Source organism: Bos indicus x Bos taurus, chromosome 11 (assembly GCF_003369695.1).
Source record: "Bos indicus x Bos taurus breed Angus x Brahman F1 hybrid chromosome 11, Bos_hybrid_MaternalHap_v2.0, whole genome shotgun sequence".
NCBI classification, from domain to species: Eukaryota; Metazoa; Chordata; class Mammalia; order Artiodactyla; family Bovidae; genus Bos; species Bos indicus x Bos taurus.
The window spans coordinates 14516283-14538266 of record NC_040086.1 but is presented as its reverse complement, the minus strand read 5'-3'; the positions used below and the strand labels follow the sequence as shown (position 1 = coordinate 14538266).

Below are 21984 nucleotides of genomic sequence, written 5' to 3'. Positions count from 1 at the left end.
TACTTATATAGTAATTAGACAACTTAAAATTTTAAGATTTCTGTATTTATTTAAAATAAAAAATGTATTTTTAAAATTTTATAAATTCTAGCTCTCTGGGACCACCTTTTCTTAGATTCTGCCTTCATAAGAATAAATCATACAGGGGGAACCTTAAAAAGACAAACCCAGAACCTAAGTAGCACACTTTCAAAGATGCTTAAATATTTGGTCCTTTTTATATTGATGTGGATTAAGTAGAATAATGTCACTTATTATTGACATTAGAAAAATAAATATTGACCCATAAACTAACTGTTGATCAGTCTTAAAGAATTCTAATCTGTATGACATATAAGCAGGCACATTTGGGAGAAGGATTCAAAAAATTTGACTAAAAAATATCCTATCCTTTGATTGAAACAGAACTACAGGTTACTTAAGGCACAGGAGACAGTGTGTGGCCCAGGGATATATATTGAAATGATCTCATGAACTAGGAGTTCCAAAAGCCCTCCCACCATGAATGCCAGATACTTTGATGCCAGAATTGTTTATCTTGCAGTATTCTTGAATAATTCAGCAACCCTTAAAATGGATCTGTACAGGTCTGCATCACTTAAGAAACCTCTTACTGAATATAAAAATATAAGCCAATGATTATGGAAGGGGCTTAATTTACATGATGAAGCTATATTTTGCTGTAAAGCATAGAACCTGCCTCCAATGCAGGAAACATAAGAGACTCAGGTTCCATCCCTGAGTCGGAAAGATCCCCTGGAGGAGGGCGTGGCAACCCACTCCAGTATTCTTGCCTGGAGAATCCCATGGACAGAGGAGCCTGGTGGGCTACAGTCCATAGAGTTGCAAAGAGTCTGGCACTACTGAAGTGACTTAGCATGCATACACACACAATGACTATTGGAGGCTCCCACCATACATTTACAGTAGAGTTTGATTTTTTTTTTTTTTAAGTTTTTGGCTATACAACATGGCATATTCTACATTGACAGCATAGAGTCTTACCCACTAGACCACCAGAAAAGTCTGTTAGAGTTTGATTTCTTAGTGGCTAATCTAGCAGGAATAGTATGGAACAAAGGATACTTTTACTTTTCATTCTGTACCTTTTTTCATTGCTTGACTTTTTTCTTTCTTTTTTTTTTTTTACTGTGGACATGTGTCACCTTTAGTATAAAAACTGGTTTGAAAGCCAAGAAACATTTATATAGAAGACCAGGTTGTATATAGCGAAGCATACCTATAGAGCTCTTACCAGTGTATATCATGAGATAGTGAATCTTCATAAATTATCTAGTTAATTTAATTTCCTAGAGATATGCTGTCCTTGTTAAGTGGCAGGTTATTCATGGCAGTATCTCAAATCATATATACTCCAGCAGTAAAAGAAACTCAATATGCAACATTGTGGTTAGTTTATTCTTACTTGACTTTTTAGCTCATAACACTGTTTACTTAATATTTGTGAGGTTCCAATTATAAAAATAAAATATCCTGAATAATGGCTGTTTTACTTGGACATTTTTGGGGTATAACAATCTACTGATATTTTTTATTGAAGCAGGAATCTTTAGGGCCATTGAGCCATGCCTATGAAAGAATGCAAAGTTAGGTGCAGCAGAATAAAATTGAGAGGGCAGTATGGAGGTTGCTGCTTCTGTGAACTGTTTGGGGCCAATTGTCCCTCAGCTTGATCCTGTATGCTCACAGGTGTTGTTTTTTTGTTTTTTTGTTTTTTTTCAAATTTTTGTTGGCATATAGTTAATTTACAATGTTGTATTAGTTTCAGGGGTACAGTAAAGTGAATCAGTTATATATATATATATTCACTTTTTTTTTTTTTAAAGATTCTTCTCCCATGAAGATCATTACAGAGTGTTGTGTAGAGTTGCCTGTGCTCTGCAACAGGTTGTTATTAGCTGTCTATTTTATACATAGTAGTGTGTATGTTCACAGGGGTTTTTAACTTTAGATTCTAGGTTTGTAGATCATAGCTTAAGGTTGCAAACTTTTCTTAAATCCCTTAAAAAAAAGATCTCATTTCATCTAGTCCAGTCTTCTCGTTTCATCCAGTGTGGTCTTTATTTTGCATTTTTTGCTGCTGTTCAGTAGAACTAGGACTACTAGATTCTGACTTTGTTGAAGTCGAATAAGTGTTCTTTTACGATTCCCTATATCCTCTTTGATGAAAAGCCTCTCATAGAATATTTGTAGACTCTTGGCATTCATGGTTGATACAAGTGAAAGTCCATGTAGTGATTGGTAATTTTCCTGATGTAGGAATTTAAATTATATCACACTGCAAGGTCGCTGTATGGAAAACTGTCACTTAACCAGTGAATGATCATGGACAGTGACTTTGCATCCTCATTTAATAGCAGCTCTGTAAGGGGCACAAATTCTGGTAGGTTAGGAACTGGACTTGCTGATACAAAGGGTCTGCTATGTAGGCGTAAAGGGAGAAACAAAGGTACTCTGCATTAAAAGAAGGATTAGTTTTTAGAGGCATAGCTCTAGCCTAATGACAAACTATAGATATTAGAGTATAATTCTGTATTTGTTTTCATGAGAAGTTACATTAAGAATCAGAGTGACCTGTAACTGCTAGCAAGGATGTCTTTGTATTAAGGATTTTAAAAACTTTAAAAAGACTGACTTGGACACACTTTTATGATGCATAGTCAAATATCTGTAGAGTGCAAATTTTCATTGCTCTTCTGGCTGTCATGCACAAAAGAAAATAACTTAGTCATTCCCTTAGCAAAGCCTTCTTTCTTGTGTGTGATCTCTTAGTGGAACCTCTTTCTACATACATGTAGAATTAGATGATATTAGCAAGAGAAAGGTATAGAGACAGAGGATCACTGGTGAGAATTGATGGTAATTACTACAACTTTATTCTTTACCATATATCTGGGCCAGGATAAAGGAAAGTAATAGAAATTCTCTTCTTTGACTGTGATCTTAGTCCTTTCATGTAAGTAGAGTTCCTCACTATGGGGGATAAGAGGGATGGTATACTCAATGATTTTTAAAAAAAGATACACTGCAATGTATTTTTTATCCAGGTTAAGATTCCTCTCTCTTTGCCACTATTTTGTCTTTCGTTCAAGCATACTTTTAAGCCTTCAGCTTCAGAAAGGACTAAAACCGTGAAATCTGAGTTCTTATTATGAAACAAGTTTACTTTAGTTAATCATGTTATTAAAGCTATCGTCTTTCCCTGTAGTCTTACAGGATATGTGATTCTGGAATTATTCTTTAGTTGTTAGGACATTTACTTTTCCAACTCCACGGACCCTTCCCCTTTTTCCTTCAAATATGTAAAGGTTTCTTTTGGTGGTTAAGAAAGGGTTCTGGAGCTCTACTGCTTGGCTTTGAATCCTGGAGTACCACTTACTATCTGTATGACCTTGAGCAAGTTTCTTAGCCTTTCCGCTTTAGTTTCTTCACCTATAAAAAGAAAAGAATAGTAACTCCTATTTCAGAGAGTTGTTGGGATTAAAAGAAATGCTTTGAGGTAACATAGAAGATTGCCTGACATGTGGTAAGCACTTAGTAGACGTTAGTTACCACCCTTAAACATAACTGCCCTCTTCTTCTTTTTCCTATGTGGTCACTAAGATATGTCAGTTTTTCTTTTTAGACTCTAGTGCATTGATTTCTCATTTCCCACTGACACTGACACCATTCTGGACCATGACATTACTACCTGAAACCTCAGTTTCCGAGAGAGCTTCATGTAACTCTTCTGTCCCTGATGTCCTCTGTGCTTGTGTTTCAGTACACGATGACAGTTTCACGTGGTCACTTCCCTGCTCAAGAGCATACATCAGCTTTTCAGAAACTTGTTTTACCAAGTCCAGACTTGATACTGAGTCAGAGTCTCATTCTGTCTTAGTACTACTCTCTTACTGCATTCAGGCCAATTTCATATTTTCTCATTTACATCATACATTCGGACATTTGCTCATGTTTTTCCTTCAGCCTTTATTCCCTTCCTGCATGCCCTTACACTTCTTCTCTTACTATTTCTGTCCTATCTGTTCTTCAAGAATCTAGTGTTTCTAAGAAGTCTGGCATTTAAGAACGCACACACTTACAGCGAATTAACGTATGACAAAGGAGGCTTGATTATACAACGGAGGAAAGACAACCTTTTCAATAAATGGTTCTGGGAAAACTGGACAGGAACATGTAAAAAAGTGAAACCATTCTTTAACTCTGTGTGTAAAAATAAGCTCTAAATGGATTAAAGGCCTAAATGTGAGACCAGACACTGTAAAACTCCTAGAGGAAAACAGGCAGAATAACTCTCGGACATAAATTGCAGCAATATCTCTTTTAGTCTCTCTCTCAGAATAATGGAAATAAAAGAAATAAACAAACAAACATGGGACCTATTTAAATTCAAAAGCTTTTGCACAGCAAAGGAGACCATAAACAATATGAAAAGACAGCCCACAGAATGGGAGAAAATATTTGCAAATGACTTGACTAAAATCTACATGTAGCTTATGTGCCTCAGTATCATCAAAACACACAGCCCAATCAAAAAAAGGGCAGAAGACCTAAATAGACATTTCTCCAAAGAAGACATACAGATGGCCAAGGGGTATATGAAAAGATGTTCAATTGGGAGAAGGGATAGTTAGGGAGTTTGGGATTAATATGTACACACTGCTATATTTAAAATGGATAGCCAACAAGGACCTACTGTACAGCACATGCAGCTCTGCTCAGTGTTACGTGGCAGCTTGGATAGGAGGGAAGTTTGGGGAAGAACCGATACATGTATATGTATGGCTGAGTCATTTTGCCATGCATCTGAAACATCACAACATTGTTAATCAGCTGTGGTGGTGTTTAATCGCTGAGTTGTGATAAAAAGTTAAAATATGTATTTTAAAAAAAGAACTAAGCTTAAGTAGTAACAGCATTGGTAAAACCGGGAGAGACTCAGAAAGACAGGTTGATTTAGAGATTGGAGCATAGATTGGGGTTCAGGGCCTTTAAATTCATGAAGAGCAAGTAGTAACTAAGGTCTGAAAAGCAGATCTAAGAAGAAAGGACCAGTTTAAGATATAAGAATTGAGAAGTGGAGGAATGTGAAGTGAGTGACAACTAAGAGCAAAGTAGTGTTGTAAATCTGAATGTCATTCACGTTTGAGACAGACCAGGACAGGTCCGGATGGATCAGATGAATTTTAAGGTCCACATGGCAGGGCAAGACAGTGTATTTCTGAATTGATTGGAAGGAGCCAGTAATGTTAAGATGAGGAACAGGTGTTAAGAATCTGAAGCAGTTGGTATTGGTGTCTTGGGCACTGAAAGATGGGGGTTATAATTGGATCAGATAGAGCCTCTGGTTAGTCTGGAGTATCAAGATTAGTACAGGATGACAGCAAAACTGAATTTGCTGAGCCACAGGACAACTTACATTACCTTCTGGCTAGAATTAGAATTGGGTTGTGAGAATATTGCTATATTGGGGCAGCTTGATAGGCTCCCTTGACAGAGATGTGAGAATGGAGTGACCACCATTAATGTGATTAGTAAAGCCTTCAGTGATTACAGTGTGCTTAGCGTATGTCCCATGGTACCTTAGTCCTAATTAAGCATGCACATTGCTATCTTGTATGACTGTGGTTGACTTATGTGACTCTTTTTCTGTGTTTAGTTAAGATGAGAGTACCATTTTTAAAACAGCTCTATTGGGGTATGATTAACATTCAGCTCCATATAAAGTGTATAGTTTTATATGTAAGTTTGAAATATGTATATACCTGTGAAATCATTACCACAATTAAGACAGTGAACATACTCCTCATCTTCAGAAGTTTCCTTGTGCCTTCTTATCCTCTCTGCCCTTCTCCCCACCCTCCTATGTCCACTGGTTTCTTGTCACTATAGTTTTTATTTTTTAGAATTATTTATTTTTTTAGTTTAAGTATAGCTGATTTACAGTATTGGGTCAGTCTCTGCTCTACAGCAAAGTGACTCGCTTTTACACACACATATATGTATATATTCTTTTTCAAAATTAAACATTTTTAATTATAGAATTATTTAAATGGAATCATATAATATGAAACTTTTGTCTGTGTTCTCACTCAGCATATTTATTTTTCTTTATTTTGCCATTCCTTTTTTTAAGCATAATTATTTTGAGTGTGTCAATAGTTTGTTCCTTTTTATTGCTGAAAAGTTACTTTGTTGTATGGATATTTTTTAATTTGTTTATCAGTTCACCTTTTGAGGGATAGTTGACTGTTTCTGTTTTTGGCTACTGCAAATAAAAATGGGATAAATATTGGAGTATAAATCTTTGTGTGCACATAATGCTTTTTTTTTTTTTTTTTGGAGTGGAATAGCTGGCAGGAGTTATATGGCAGAAGTATGCTTAGCTTTTTTTTTTTTTTTTTAAATAAAGACATCGCCAAACCATTTTTTCCAGAGTAGTTGTACTGTTTTGCATTTCCACAAGTACAGACTGAATTTCAGTTCTGCATCCTTGCCACACTTGGTATGGTCACTCATTTTATTTTAGCTTATTCTAGTGGGTGTTTAGTGGTAGCTCATGGTTTTAATTCACCTCTCCTTAATGACTAACTGATGTAGAGCCTTCTCTCGTATGCTTTTTTGCCATCCCATGTGTTCTTTTTGAAAGTATCTGTTCACATCTTTTTCTATTTAAAAATTTTAAAAAATCATAATAAAATATACGTAACATAAAATTTACCATTTTAAGGGTTTTTAACCATTTGTATAGTAGTGTTAAGTGCATTCACATTGTTGTGTGAATTCTTTTTGTCTTGTAAAATAGTTACCTGTATCTTTTTAAAGCATTAGGTTGTTTTGAAATTTCTTTGTATATCAGATATAAATCTTATATCAGATATTTGCTTTTTCTTTATATATTTATATATAAATCCTTTATCAGATATATGCTTTACAAATATTTTCTCCCAGTCTGTGTTTTGTCTTTTCAGTTTACTGTGCATCTTGAAATTGGCCATGATAGGAATGATTTACTCCACATTAATAGGCAGATTGCTACAAATCAGGACTTTATTTTTTGTTGATTATATGTCTATACTCAAGAAAAGAAATGGGGAAAAGTTAATAATGCAGGTTAAACTTTATGGTATGTCTATCGCTTTACAATTGTGACTAGCACAAAGAAATGAGGAAGAAAATATGCTTTCCCGTATTTAAAAAACTACTGTCTAATAAACAAAGACATTTTTCAAGTTGTTGAATGAGTGAAATTCAGACATATGTCTTCATTGTTTCACTCTTTTCATTTGCAGTCATTATTTGGCTAATGATTAAAGAGGTCAGCTAAAATCAGGGAAAGCATTCTGGGACAATCAATTGCCTGTGCGGAATTTGCAGTAAAGGATATTACATATTTTTTCATTGTTTGTAAATTGTGTGATATATATCTTTTTATTTTAGTTAAATTTATAATAAGCTTCTGTATATATGTATACATTTTTTTTTCCCTGCAGAGCCATTTGTTAAACATTTACTGCCCACACACTAGAAGCATTAAATAAAATATTTCTGGACTCACATAACTTGAGTCAAGAAAGAAAATTGAAGTTCTGAAACGAAGGCATTGTATGGGTGATCAGAGAACTAATGTAAAGCTAAGACCAGAGGGTGAGAAGGATAGAATGCGTAATAGAGAGAGAAAATGAAAGGGTGTGGTACACAAAAGGCCAGGTCAGGTCTCTTACCTCTGCGTATGCAGAGGGACATGAGCTGTTTCTTATAAGGTATTTGTTTTGCTCTGATTTGACTTACTTTTAATCTTATCGTTTTTGTATATGTAATAGTCTGTTGATGGTATTGAACAGGAATGTTAAAAACTCACATCTTATTATTAGTGTTACATTGCGTGTTAAGTCGCTTCAGTTGTGTCCAACTTTTTGTGACCTTATGGACTATAGCCTGCCAGGCTCCTCTGTCCCTGGGATTCTCCAGGCAAGAATACTGGAGTGGGTTGCAGTGCCCTTCTCCAGGGGATCCCAACCCATGGATTGAACCTGAGTCTCTTTCATCTCCTCCGTTAGCAGTCAGATTCTTTACCACTGATTCCACCCGGGAAGCCCCTTAGTGTTACATTAGCAACTTCAAATAAGCCATGAAAAATTTAAATCTAATTTTCTTTTAGATCAAAAAAAAATTACAAAATACTTTTTAACATTTAAAATTGGAACACAGAACAATCATGTGTTCCCTGTGCTATTCTAGAAGTTGCATCATTCCCTACATTGCTTTTTAATCTATACACATAATTCTGTTATGTTTACCATAATTACTATATTTCTTTCAGAAGTTATTTTTCTCCCAGAATGATTTGCTTTTGAATCTGATCATTAAGTTAAACATTTTTTTGTTTTGTAGCCATGCAGGGTATACGTACTGTGGGTCTTGTGCTGCTCATGCTTACAAACAAGTGGATCCATCTATTACGTAAGTAATATAGCTAGATTCCATTTTGATTAGGTGATTGGAGATTATATCATACTTGCTTTGTCACTGAAGTAATTTGTTTTACATATTATATATTTGATTTCATTAAGAGTTTGACTTTTTATCAATTTGATTATAACATGTAGGTTATAAAAAGCTTTAATACTGTTTTTCATGATCTGAACATTTGGTTATTACCTTCCCTTTGATGGTGAAATATTTAGTTCTGGAAATGTTAGATTGTTAATACACTGTTGTGATTTTGTAAGAAATATATATTTGGTCATTTAGATGATCAAAATATATTTCACATATATATTTAGCTTTCTTCCGTAGTTCCCCAAACCATTGGACTTTCCTAAGTGGTGACATTGACAAAAAAGGTGTTTCTTGTATGTTAATGAAGTGACTTTTGGACCCCACCTAAGAATGGGGACTGGTTGCCAGAATATTCAACCTGTGTTTTAGAAGGTTGGAATTTTCATTCCCACTTCCTGACCTCCTCTGGGGAGGGGAGAGGGCCTGGAGGTTGAATCAATCATGATCTTGATTAAAAGCCCCAAAGGCAAGCTTTGGAGAGCTTCTAGGTTGGTGAACTTGCGGAGATTCAGGGAGAGTGACCTGCCTGGAGAGGGCATGGAAATTCCTGGCTCTTTCCCCTAAATTGCCCTTTGCATCTCTTCCTTCTGGCTGTTACTAAGTTACATCTTTCTATAATAAACCAATGATCTAGCAAGTGAAATGTTTTTCTGAGTTTTGTGAGCTGCTCTAGCAAATAAATTGAACCCAAGGAGGGGGGTCATGGGAACCTCTGACTTGTAATCAGTCTGTCAGAAGTACAGGTAATAACCTGGACTTAATTGGCATCTGAATTGAAATTCAAGGAGGTGGTTGTTGCAATATCTCTGATCAGTAAAGCCTAAGTGACAACCTGGGCTTGTGACTGGCATCTGAGGTGGGGTATGGCTGTGGGGACATTCTTGGAGGACTGAACCCTTAACCTGTGGAATCTGATGTTGTCTCAAGGTAGATACTGTCAGAGCCGAGTGTGCCCCTCTCCTGCCCCCATGAATGCACTCAATGGAAGTGGGTCCAGGAGCAAGACCAGTTAAATAGTTTGCTTTTTAAAATTTTCTTTGAAAACCTGGAGTTGAACACTTTTTAAAGAAAAATCCAAAGCCCTTTGTTCTGTTTTAATCACTTTATAATTGAAAATTTCTTATTGTACTTGTTAAATTCTGATTAATGAATGAAGAATAATTTCTCATTGACAGGAAAAGGTATCTGAATTATTTTAGAATCTGACAATGAATTTAATATGGTGTTTGAAGTATATTATCTTATAATAATTTAATGACAGCTCTGAAATTAGCTTAAAAAAATCTTCCTGGCAAATTGAGACTGAGTCATATAGTACTCTATAAAATGAGAAAGTTGTGAACTTTAAAAGCTTAGTATACCACTCTCTAAAATAAGAAGCTTGTGAAATTTCAAAAATTTCTGCTGGAAACTTTTAATTCTGTCAGATGTCGATTGGTTGATTAGACCCGTACTAGCATAGATGAAGTATAATCATTCGTGGTGAGATGTAGAAATAACTCACAGTAGCCATGAGTTTAAAAAGAGAATCTCACCCTTAGCCTACTTCCTTGCCTTTGAGCAGTTTGTTCAAATTGTTAAAAAAGCTGCTCTCTTTGTTTTTTATGTAGTAAGTTTGTCCTGCACATTTTATCAGGCCTTGATTGAAAGTTATTTTTAGTCAATTTTTAATAATAAATAGACTATAATATTGCCAGATGATTTGAGGAGAGTCTAACAGGTATTTCATAGTACATATTTAATGTATAATTTTAATTTGTTTCATGAATAAGAGTGAAGTAGAAATTAGATTGTAAACCTTTTTAGAAACATCCTTTATTTGACCCTGGTCTATAAACCATCTATAATCAAGGCTAGTTCATATAACAGGTTTTTCCAAACCTTTTCCTGTTTGGCAGAATTTTTTTGATGATGATATGTACTGAAACGGTACCCCAGAATTAATTTGGCCTAGGAGTACATAGAGAGTCTATATTGATATACGTGGAAATTGTGTGTTAAATAAGCTGATGGACAGTAAGAATGGAAGGGAAAAAATGGTAAAAAGGAAGGACTGAGGAGGTGATAAAGGCTATCAATAAAAAGAAAGACAAATGATGGGTAATGTGAGTGATCACCTTATTCTTGTAATTATTATATTGGAATTGAATTCTGAATAAATAAATTTGAAGGTCTGAGTGTTGAAAATGATCATTGACAGTCATAGTTGTATTCTCTTGAAAGTGGCTATCCCTGAGATTTGCAATGTCTTCAGAGTCCTTTGAGAAGATAGAGAACACGTGCTTTTGGGAATAATAAGTATAGAGAAAAAATAACAGTCCAAGAGAGAAGCTTGAACTTGATATACTGGCTTCCATTCTTACTTTCCCATTCTCTACACGTCCACCAGGATCATCTTTTGTGCATAGGCTTTGAATGGATCTTTTACCTTGGCATGATTTTTTGATATCTTACATGACATTTTGAAAATACTTGTTCATTGAGTTAGGCAGGTCTTTAAGATGTTGACATTCCATCATACAATGTAAAAAAAAATCACATTTGTTAATATCACCATCAATTTCATTAGAAATATTTTTAATTATTGGGACGCTGTCAATCTCACAATGATACAAGTTTTGCAAAAGTCCTAACTTTCACTTAAAAGTTTCAGGTTTATCATTGGCAACAAATGTATCCAATGTTTTCTATGAAGTGTCAGGCTCATTTTGTTTGTTTTCTAGAAAATTTCTGCCAGTTAGCTAAGTTGGAATAACCACAATTTCTCTGCAGTCGTTTTTTGAACTCAAAATTGTGTTCCATGGGGAAAATGTTTACTTTAGCTCATAACTCAAAAACACACAAATGCTTTTTCCTTGAGACATGCTTCTGTATGTTGCAGAGGTACTTTGTGCATTTATTACCACAAATTGAATGCATTTTGTCATACAGCATATTTTAATAAAACTGTATTCAGAGTTCAGCATTTAATGAAATGAAACTGGCTTTAAAAAAACAGCATGGGTGAAGGTGAAGAATACATAACTACTAGTACATTTTTATTCCATTATCTTTATTGTAGCCAGCAGTTTACACAGTCCCACTTTTGTATCACAAGTGTAAATGTTAACACACTGCAAAGGCAGATAACTTCTTTGTATTATTATGAAAATAGTCTTGATTTTGTGAACTCCTTGAAAGGGTATTGAGGAATCTACAGTTCACACTTTGAGAACTGCTATAATTCAAGGTGATTGGATTTATATTGTGGGTAAGGTATTGGAGATAGCATCTCTGGGGAGATGATCTTAAGCCAGCAAAAGAAGCAATTAATGTGAAAAGGCTTTGAAATAGGCAGAGGTATCCTTGTCATCAGGGCACTGCAAAGACAGTGTGTATAAAGTACTGTGATCTAAGTTGGGGAGAATCACACTGGAGGGACCGGTTCATTTGAGACTTTAGAACCTGTTTTAAGGATTTTGGATTTTATCCTCTGACCATGAAAAACCTTTGAAAGACATTTTAAGTGGGAGAGGGATATGATCTGATTCATATTTTAGAAAGAGTACTCTGGCCGTTTAAGGAATTTTTAAAATGATACATTAAGTTCTTTCCCATATTTATAGTTGCCAAGTCTTTTCCTATTACTGAAACTTTAAAAACTGAAACCCAGGATGTTACTTAGATAGTAACTTGATTTTGATTCGTATCTTTCAGAAAACTTTGCAGGGCAGAAAAAGAGAGCCAAAAGAAATCTTCTTTGGGGCCACATGACATTTCATTTTTCAGTTAAAATATCTCCACTTAGTATGAAACATTAAAAAACAAATTACTTGTGTTCCATTATTTAGTATAAATAGTTGACTATGAGAACAGGCATTTAAGTAACTCATGTGTTGAGTGCACAGACTACTGTCTTAGTAACTCCACAAATGTGGATTCTCTGGAGGTATAATTATGTGTAAACTACATTATTTCCTGAAAGAATGCCTACTGATTTTTTTCCTATTTTTTCATATTAAAGGTTTCTTTTATATGTATAGTAACAGTGATTATATGCAGATATTTTAAAAGTAACCCCTTTATGACAAAGCACTTTGTAATTAATTAAAGGGAGAGAAAGTGGCATTACTTCCAATGCTTATATTATCCATTTCTCTCCAAAATATGTATATGGCTTAGGTGTTTATGGACCTAGCGATCTAGGGGGAAAGAAAGAGAAAACATGTTATTTTTTATTTATGCTGTTAATTGTCTTTTAGCATATAGCTAACACAGAAATTCAGTCTGAGATTAGTACTCATTCAATGTGTATTTTGTTTTTCCTTCTTTTCAACAATACCTAGCTTTTTTTGGTTTGTTTTTTGGTATATCACTTTTAAGGGTTTTGTATTGATGGGACTTAAATCTCTTTTTTCCCCTGGTATCTCTCTTAACTAAATGCAAAACTTCACTATGTTGCTTTCGGGTGAGTTTCAACCTTTGGGGTACCCAGCTGGGTAATTCAGACTGTTGGGAGCTCTTTTCCGAACTAGGCTTTATCTTTTCATCTCAGTTGGGTCTGACGAAAACTCCAGCAAGATGAATAGCCACGTATTAAATTAGAGGAAGCAGTTAGGCTTTCTGACCTCAGGTGTTTATTTCTAAAGTAATACTCATCTTGTAATCACCGTTGGAAGAACCTTGTTACACTTACCTATGAAATATATCTGTGTCTCAATTGATATTATAAAAGTCATTTCATGTTTTAATTATCCTGAATTCCCAGGAGTTCTCTGATTTTAAGTATTCTAGTCTTCTTTTCTTAGAAATACATTCCTCAATCATAAAAATGCTTTTCTTTCCTTACTTAGCTCTTAATTCATACTGGGTTGGCCAAAAAGTTTGTTAGAGTTTTCTGCTTACGTCCTGTGGAAAAACCCGAAGGAATTTTTTTGCCAACCCAATATAGTACCTTGTCCTTAAGCAAGTTTCCTAAACACTCAGATATACCATTATTTATGTCCCACATTAGACTTTAATTTTAAAAAGTGTGGTGTTATTTATATGCCATTAAGGTGTGAGAACATAGTGGTGTCTCTTTGTTCATTTAGGAATCTATGGATTTGATTTTTTTTTTTTTCTTAAACGTTATTGATTTGCTCATAGAGATGATGACAGGAAGTGAGTATTAGCAGGGGAGGTGAGAAAAGGGATTACGTTTCTGACTAGAAATGCTTTGTGGTCTTACGTGTCTGCTCTGAGTGACATCTTGAGGATTGCAGTTTCTTCAGGAGATTTTGGGACGAAACTGAGAATCACCTTTTCCTTACCTACATCTTTCCTAGCTCCCCCAACCCTCCCAACACCTCAGATAGCAAGTAAGATACACCCAACCATAGGTTAATTTTCTTAACCTGTAATAGAATTTTATCAAAATAAATACTTTGCAATATGGCGCACATTCCTTGGCCTGCAAGTTTTCGATGTGAAACAGGTAGAGCTCTGGTGTCTTTTTGTCCCTTAATTGAGCAATGAGTAGTTTTTAATTTTCTCTAGAAAAATTTTAATTTTTCTTAGAGTTTCCTGTCTGTGAGCATGTGTGTGATGGGGAAAGTTTTGTTCATATAAATCTGGAGAATAGAGAAAAAGGAGAGTTTTAGAATTCAGATTGTAGAGATGTTTGAGATAAAATAAGAATTCGTCCATTTTAATCTTGATGTTTAAGAGAAAGGGATTGTAAAGATTTAAGCTACAAGTTAGTCCCATTCTTTTCTTTAGCCTATAGTGCAAAGAACACATAATTATGTTTCTTTGTTTTTGGGAATGACTTCTACTTGAATAGGAACAGATAAAGCTTATTACACTGAGTTCTTCTCAACAAGATGCCTTTCTTCTCTGCCATGGATGAAATGTGGAAATAGCTTTATCTGAATAATTCTTTGTAGTAGTATGTTGGATTTTCAGACTTTATACTGTTATGTAATTTTATTAAAGTTGTAGGCAAGTTTAGGATGTGTTTGAGATTTTATTTAATAGCTGGAATGTTTAAAATGCAATTAATGTAGCTATTGAAAACCTGTGTTCTAGCCATTGTGAATACAGAGGTGATTTTAAGCGTAGTCAATTGGTTTACTGTAGATAATTAGTAACTGGTATTTCCAGGTATTGAACATGGTTCTTTTAAAGCCCTTTCAACAGAAAGACAGAGATAAGGAACTGAACTTAATTTAGAAGCAAGTCATTAGGTACACTAGTTTGCTAGTGCTGCCGTAACAAAACACCATAAACTAGGTGATTGGAACAACAAATTTATTTTCTCCTCATTCTGGATGCTGGAGAAGTCCACGATGAAGGTGTTGACAGGGTTGGTTTCTTATGAGGCCCCTTCCTTGGCTTGCAGACGGCTGTCTTCCTGATGTCTCTTCACGTGGTCAGTTACCATTTTGTATGTGTGCACCTTTGGTGTCTCTTTCTCTTCTTGTCAAGACACCAGTCATATTGAATTCAGGCCTCACCGTAATGACTTCACTTTAACTTAACCACCTCTTCAAAGACCTTATCGCCAAATAGGTTCCATTTTAAGGTACAGGGGGGTGGACTTTATGTATGATACCAAGAGAACACAATTTAGCATGTAACAGTAGGTGATGAAATCAAGAAGGAAAACAGTGTTTACACGTAATTTTTAAAAATTACTTTTTTTTCTTTTTACTTAATAAAGTTTGTGTAGAAGTGCAATTGTCCTGTGTTTTTTGTTGTATATCTCCTAGCCGGAGAATTTTCATCCTTGGGCCTTCTCATCATGTGCCCCTTTCTCGATGTGCACTTTCCAGTGTGGATATATATAGAACACCTCTGTATGACCTTCGTATTGACCAAAAGAGTAAGTATATAGAACTCTTATAGCTTGTAAACAAAGTTTTTAAAGATAGGAATTATGAGTTTATTTTAAATTAAAAGTATTACTTTTGTAATATTTCAATTTTAAAAATAAAATTTGTTGTAACTAATCTGCAAAAAAACAAAAACTAAGAAAATCTTCCATATGCCTAAAAGACAACTGCAGTTTTTCTGCCAGCCACAAAAATCTGTAGATTCACTAGTCTCTGAACTGTAGTGGTTCTATTTATAATCAGGGAAGTACCATGTACTCAGTGTAGCATCAGAAAAGAAATTGGTGCCCACAACAACTTGTTGAAAGATTTTGGGCATGTTAGTCTTCCTCTGTGTATAACAAATCCCTCACTGTAAATGGATAATGAGGATAATGATTTTATTTCCTTGTTTATGGTTTTTATGGGAAAAAATGAGCCTGTAGTTGTGAAGCTTAGCAAGAAGAGTGCTATATAAATCTTAAGTGTATTTTATTTATAAAACATACCTATTATTTTGATTTTTAAAATAAGATTCCAGGCATCACATTTTTTATTTAGTTGTGTCTCATTTTGTACACTCAATGTGTAAAGTAAAACTTTTTCTGACTTTTAATAGTATTTTTGGAGGAATGGGTAAACATAATTTTAAAAATGCCAAATAGTACGGAAACTACTAAAACAAACACTCATGTACTTATCGTTCACACTTGACTCAGACTTTCTCCTCATCTGAACTGACTTTACATTCCCACATTCCCGAAAGTGACCACGGTCATGAACTTAGTATATATCCTTCCAGTTCATTAAATTATATTTTAATTATGTTGAGTGTTTATTGTTTTAAGAAATTTTGCAGCAAATTCTTTTGTAGAATAAAAGAACCTATTTGCAAAGGAAATGGTCACCTCTTTTTAAACTTTAGGCTTAAATTTTCATAATTTTGGGCTTTATAGAGTATTAGCATTTTGTTGTTAGGATATAGCTTATTAACAAAACTGGAATATTTCTAACCTTACTCCCTGGAATGGCTTTAGGCTATGTAACTTTTAAATTTTTAAAATGCTTTTAAAATTTTTATTTTTTCTTCCAGTTTTAGTGAGATATAATTGACATACGGCAGTTTTAAAGTATGACACAGTAATTTGACTTTTCATATATCATGAAATAATAAGTTTAGTGAATATAATCTCATATAGATACAAAATTAAAGAACCAAAATAATATTTTTCCCTTGTGACGAGAACTCTTAGGATTTATTCTCAACAGCTTTAATGTATAATATGCGGCTGTGTTCATTATATTTATCATGTTGTACATAACATCCCCAGTACTTACTGATTTTATTACTGGAGATTTGTACCTTTTTACTACCTTCATCCACCCTCTGGGTCACACTTGCTTTGTAAAACCTTGTTAGAGCATTCAGAAAATTTTGGTTTTGGATAGCCTAACAATGAGAATTTTTAATCAGATGCAGTTTCATAGAAGAAAAGTCATACAGTTATTTGTTTCTTTCTTTGATATTGGTAAACCCATTTAAGGATTTAGTTATAAAAATGCTGATTCTGTTCAATGATAAAATAAAAATATTCTTGTGTCTTTTTTGTATTAAATTCTATTATTTTCTTGCTATATAATATCTTGTTTTAAGTATAATCCACCAGAAGGGTCTGAATTGCTAAATCATTTAAAAAATTTAAGATTAAGGCATAGTCCTGTGGTAAATTTACATTCCAGTCTACCTGACAAGTTTAATTCTTAATGTTGAGGAAAATAACATTTTTCAGTAGGAATTTTCTGTTCTTGGTATAACAAAACCTGAGGTGTAAAACAATAATCCTATACATTTTATTTAAAAATAAAACAAAACTCAAAAACTGTATTATTAAACCTCATGAGGAAGTAGACGGGGGGATTTTTCCATATTTCAGTAGTAGTTTTGATCAGCTGTTCTTGTTAGTATCTACTGGTTGATTAAGGTCAAGGAAAACCTTAAACTTAGAGGTGATTTTAGATATAATGAAAGGACCTGATGAAAATTTTAAATTATTATTTTTTATGTAACTATATAACATATGAAAATGCTGAGTAAATCATTACGTGTCTGACTGTTTTGTCTTATATAGAAGCTAGTTGTTTTTTCCTTTTTTTTAAACTAAAACCAAAGGAGAATATTACGTGATACTTTTGTCTCTTGCCAAAGCATGTAGTTTTGTGTTACTGGGTAGTCTCACAGGATAAGGATATACATTAATACATTTGTTTTACTATATTTTGAAACCTCTAGTTTACGGAGAACTATGGAAGACAGGAATGTTTGAACGCATGTCTCTGCAGACAGATGAAGATGAACACAGTATTGAAATGCATTTGCCTTATACAGCTAAAGCCATGGAAAGGTATACTAATTAATATAAGAAATCCCAGAGAAATCATGGATATTAGTTTCTTTGGAATTATTTTAACTAGGGTAAGATGATCACTAGGATAAAGAGATTTAAAAATTCTTGTTACAGTGAAATAAAGAATTTGAGATTAGATTTTTCTGAATGTGGATTGAAGTTGGTTTTGAGTAGTTTGCCTATGAAGGTTAAATTTATGAAGTGGCATGGTTGTTTTCTTAGGTAGAAATATTAACAAGAAAACCCATGTGTCTATGTGTTTGTATGTATTGGTTTGCCTGTTATCTTATTCATTATATATTTATTTATCTCAGAATAACAATTACATTCTTTCATGGTATAGTGCTCCAAGTAAGTAATCATAAAATTTTAGATTTGCGAGTAACTTTGGAGGTAATTTATTTCAGCCTTTATCAAAGTATGTGAATCTCTATTATAAAAGCAATTATTATGTAGTAATATATAATAAGTGAGATAATCTATATATAACATAGATCTATTATAAAAGAGATCTCTGTTATAAAAAGTGCTGACATCATTACTTGGTGCCTGCTAAGAGCTCTGTCTTTGAGGACAGCATGCTCACTAGGCTGTAAGTAGGTGAGGACAGGACATTCTGTTTTCCACTGTTACCCCAGTGCCTAGCACAGTGCCTGTCACATAGTAGTCATTATTTTAGTAAAATGAAAGAATTGTTTTAAGAGCTTTCTTCCTTCTTTAGGGCAATATTCAAATTCGAACGTTTTTCTTTTGAAGGTCACATTTCTGTACTTTTTTCAACCATTTCCTTCATATGGACTTAATATTCCATATGTTTTTAGTTTGATTAGTTCTAAATAGGGTGAAATTATTCCTTCTCTGGTCCTCATTACTGTATTCTCTTAGGAAAATAAGTGGTACATCTTAGGTTTGCAGTGAATATTTGTTAATTAAATGTGTTAATGAAGTATGAGATTAACAATATTTATGCTGATATGGCTTACTTACTTTTGTCTGATACATTTGCGGTCAGCTCAAACCCCAAGGATTTTTTATACTGTTAAACTAGATGATTTTCTCCTCTTGTGCTTCAGTGGTTGGTTTCTTTTTAACCCTAAAAGTGAATGTCTCTTCAGTTAATTTTGTTTAATTTTTTCATGTTGGTTTTATTTCATTATTGCAGTTTTGGCAGTCATTTCCATTCTTAATTCTGTTATCAAAGTATTATGTATTTCTCTCAGTCTCATGTTGTCCACATCTTTTCACAAAAATAACTATAAGGGATTACATAGCTGAAGAAGTTTGCAAAAATAGAGTGATATTAAATTATAAGCAGTATAATATTAGGTTGTGAAAGCGCAAGTTGCTCAGTCGTGTCCGACTCTTTGTGACCCCATAGAATTCTCCAGGAATTCTCCAGGCATAACACTGAAGTGGGTAGCCTTTCTCTTCTCCAGGGGATCTTCCCAACCCAGGGAACAAACCCAGGTCTCTCGCATTGCAGGTGGATTCTTTACCAGCTGAGCCACAAGGGGAGCCCAAGAATACTGGAGTAGGTAGCCTTTCCCTTCTCTAGTGGATCTTCCTGACCCAGGAATCAAACCAGGGTCTTCTGCATTGTAGGCGGATTCTTTACCAATTTTAGGTTAATTGTGTTTTAATACATTCTAATTCTTCAGAAAATTTTAAAGCAGTATAGCCTGTTTACTTTTTGAAATGCTAGTGTCATCAGAGCATCCCATTCTTCAACTGCAACAGGACATTAAAAAAACTTTTGTTCCTGGCTAAAATGTTATTTCAAAAGTAAAACAGGTGTAATGTGGAAATGTAGGAAAATAGAAATTTGAAACCAGTGAACAAAATTTATGTTTGTAATTTCCTCCATATTAAGTAACATTACATTACCACTTTTAAGTATAGTGGCAATCCACTCCAGCACTCTTGCCTGGAAAATCCCATGGACAGAGGAGCTTGATAGGCTACAGTCCATGGGGTTGCAAAGAGTCGGACATGACTGAGCGACTTCACTTTCACTTTAAGTATATCACTTCTCAGGAAAACCTTCGTTATCTCTCAGATTACATTGCTGCTGCTGCTAAGTCGCTTCAGTCGTGTCCAACTTTGTGTGACCCCATAGACAGCAGCCCACCAGGCTCCCTCATCCCTGGGATTCTCCAGGCAAGAACACTGGAGTGGGTTGCCATTTCCTTCTCCAACACATGAAAGTGAAGTCTCTCAGACATGTCCGAGGCTCCTTCGTCCATGTGATTTTCCAGGCAAGAGTACTGGAGTGGGGTGCCATTAGGATCCGTAATACTGACTCTTTCAAAAGTACCTAGTACTTTTCCTTTGTCACCTTTGCTGCAAGCACTGCTTACCATTACCTGTATCAGTTATCCTTTACTGAATAACAAATTGCCTCAAAACTTATGACTTAAAATCATAGCTGTTGTTATTGCTCACAATTTTGGGGTCAGGAGTTTGAGTAGGGAACACCGTGCTCTGGTCCACAAGACACTGACTGAGATGATTTGAATAGGCCTTGAGGATCCAAGATGACTTTAGAGCTGACTTTTACTTGAGATACCTCATTTGTTCTCTATGGCCTGTTTTTTGTTTTTTTTTTTTTAATCAGCCAGGGCTTTTTTATCTTTTTGCCCTATCTCTAGAAGGATGGTCTGGATTTCTTTACATGGTGATTCTGGGTAACAGAACAAAACCAGACATTTCTTGGCTTATTAAGGACTAGGCCTAAAATTGCATATCATCATTTCCACTGCATTTTGTTTCTCAAAGGAGAAATAGATGCCACTCTTGATGGGAGGAGTAGCATAAGTGTACAGGAGTAGGAGGAATTGTTGGCAGGCATCTTTGTTGATGGACTACCACAGTTATTCCTGTGGTAGACAATTCATGTTTCTCCAACAAGGAGGACATCTCCTAAGATGCCCAGAAATCTCATCCAGTTATGACATCATGTTCAAAGTTCATTATTTTATCATCTGAATTTGGTTGGGATGTGGATGAGGCTCCTTGAATGCAGCTCTTTTTTATTTGGATACCTGTGAACTGGGAAGGCAAGTCTCCCCGTTGTCCACCCCCCTCCACAGGCCCCAATATACTTAGTATGTGGTTTTGAGACAGACAGTTAATCACATTGGAGGTTGGAAAAGGTAAAAGCATGTAGTATCTCTGTTCTAAAGCAGTTCTGAAATCTAACCAGGAAACAGAAAATGTCCTTGATTATGGCTTGGTTCTATCTTCTGATAGTGGTTTCATAATTCATTACAGATGGTTCCTGATTTATGCTGGCTCCACTTAGGATTTTTTGGCTTTTTGATGGTGTGAAAGTGATACGTAATTAAGTAGAAACTGTACTTTGAATTTTGATCTTTTCCCAGGCTAGCAATATGTATGATACTCTCTCATGTTTCTAGGTAGTGGCAAGGAGTAGCAGCTCCCAGTCAGCCATGTGATCATGAGGGTGAACACCCAATACACTTAAAAATCCTTTTGTACTCAGACAACAGTTCTGTTCTTCATTTTCAGTACAGTATTCAATAAGTTGGGCTTCCCGGGTAGCTCACCTGGTAAAGAATCCTTCTGCATTGCAGGAGACCTGAGTCTGATCTTTGGGTTAGGAAGATCCCCTGGAGGAGGGCATGGCAACCCACTCCAGTATTCTTGCCTGGAGAATCCCCATGGACAGAGAAGCCTGGTGGGCTATAGTCCATGGAGTCGCAAACAGTCAGACATGACTGAGCGACTAAGCACAGCACATTCAATAAATTACATGAGAGATTCAGCACTTTATTATAAAATATACTTTGTTTTAGATAATTTTGCCCATCTGCAAGCTATTGAAAATATTGTAAGCACACTTAAGGTAGGCTAAGCTAAGCTATGCTATTTAGTAGGTTAGGTGTAGTAAATGTATTTTCAACTTATAATGGATTTATTTAGATTTAACTCCATCGTAAGCTGAGGAAGATCTGTATTATTCTTAGCTCTTGGCTGGGTCCTTTTGGCTCTTGGCTCCATTCTTTGAGTCCTTTTTACTTTTCCATAAGAAATGGGCTTTGTTTGCATCTGAGTAGCAGTTTTATTCTGCTTTATGTGACAGTTAAAAGCCTAAAGGCCTCTTTTCATTTGAGATAGTGTTTTATTTTAGTACAAACTGATAG

The 21984-nt window shown here is 34.9% G+C and overlaps 1 protein-coding gene across 4 annotated transcripts in view; it reads left to right on the top strand.

Moving 5' to 3' along the window:
• The window catches only part of MEMO1 (mediator of cell motility 1), a 122120-nt gene that overhangs the window by 50264 nt on the left and 49872 nt on the right, over window positions 1-21984 (top strand). For 2 of the 4 annotated variants that reach the window (XR_003513297.1, XM_027554956.1), the window contains 3 exons: window positions 8416-8484; window positions 15315-15427; window positions 17707-17818. Coding sequence is in view for 3 of the 4 variants with exons in the window: in XM_027554956.1 (XP_027410757.1) it covers window positions 8416-8484; window positions 15315-15427; window positions 17707-17818 (294 nt within the window). In the remaining variant the exon portion in view is untranslated. Of the gene's footprint in view, window positions 1-8415; window positions 8485-15314; window positions 15428-17706; window positions 17819-21984 lie in introns of those variants that run through there. The other 2 variants (XM_027554957.1, XM_027554955.1) reach the window with 2 other exon arrangements.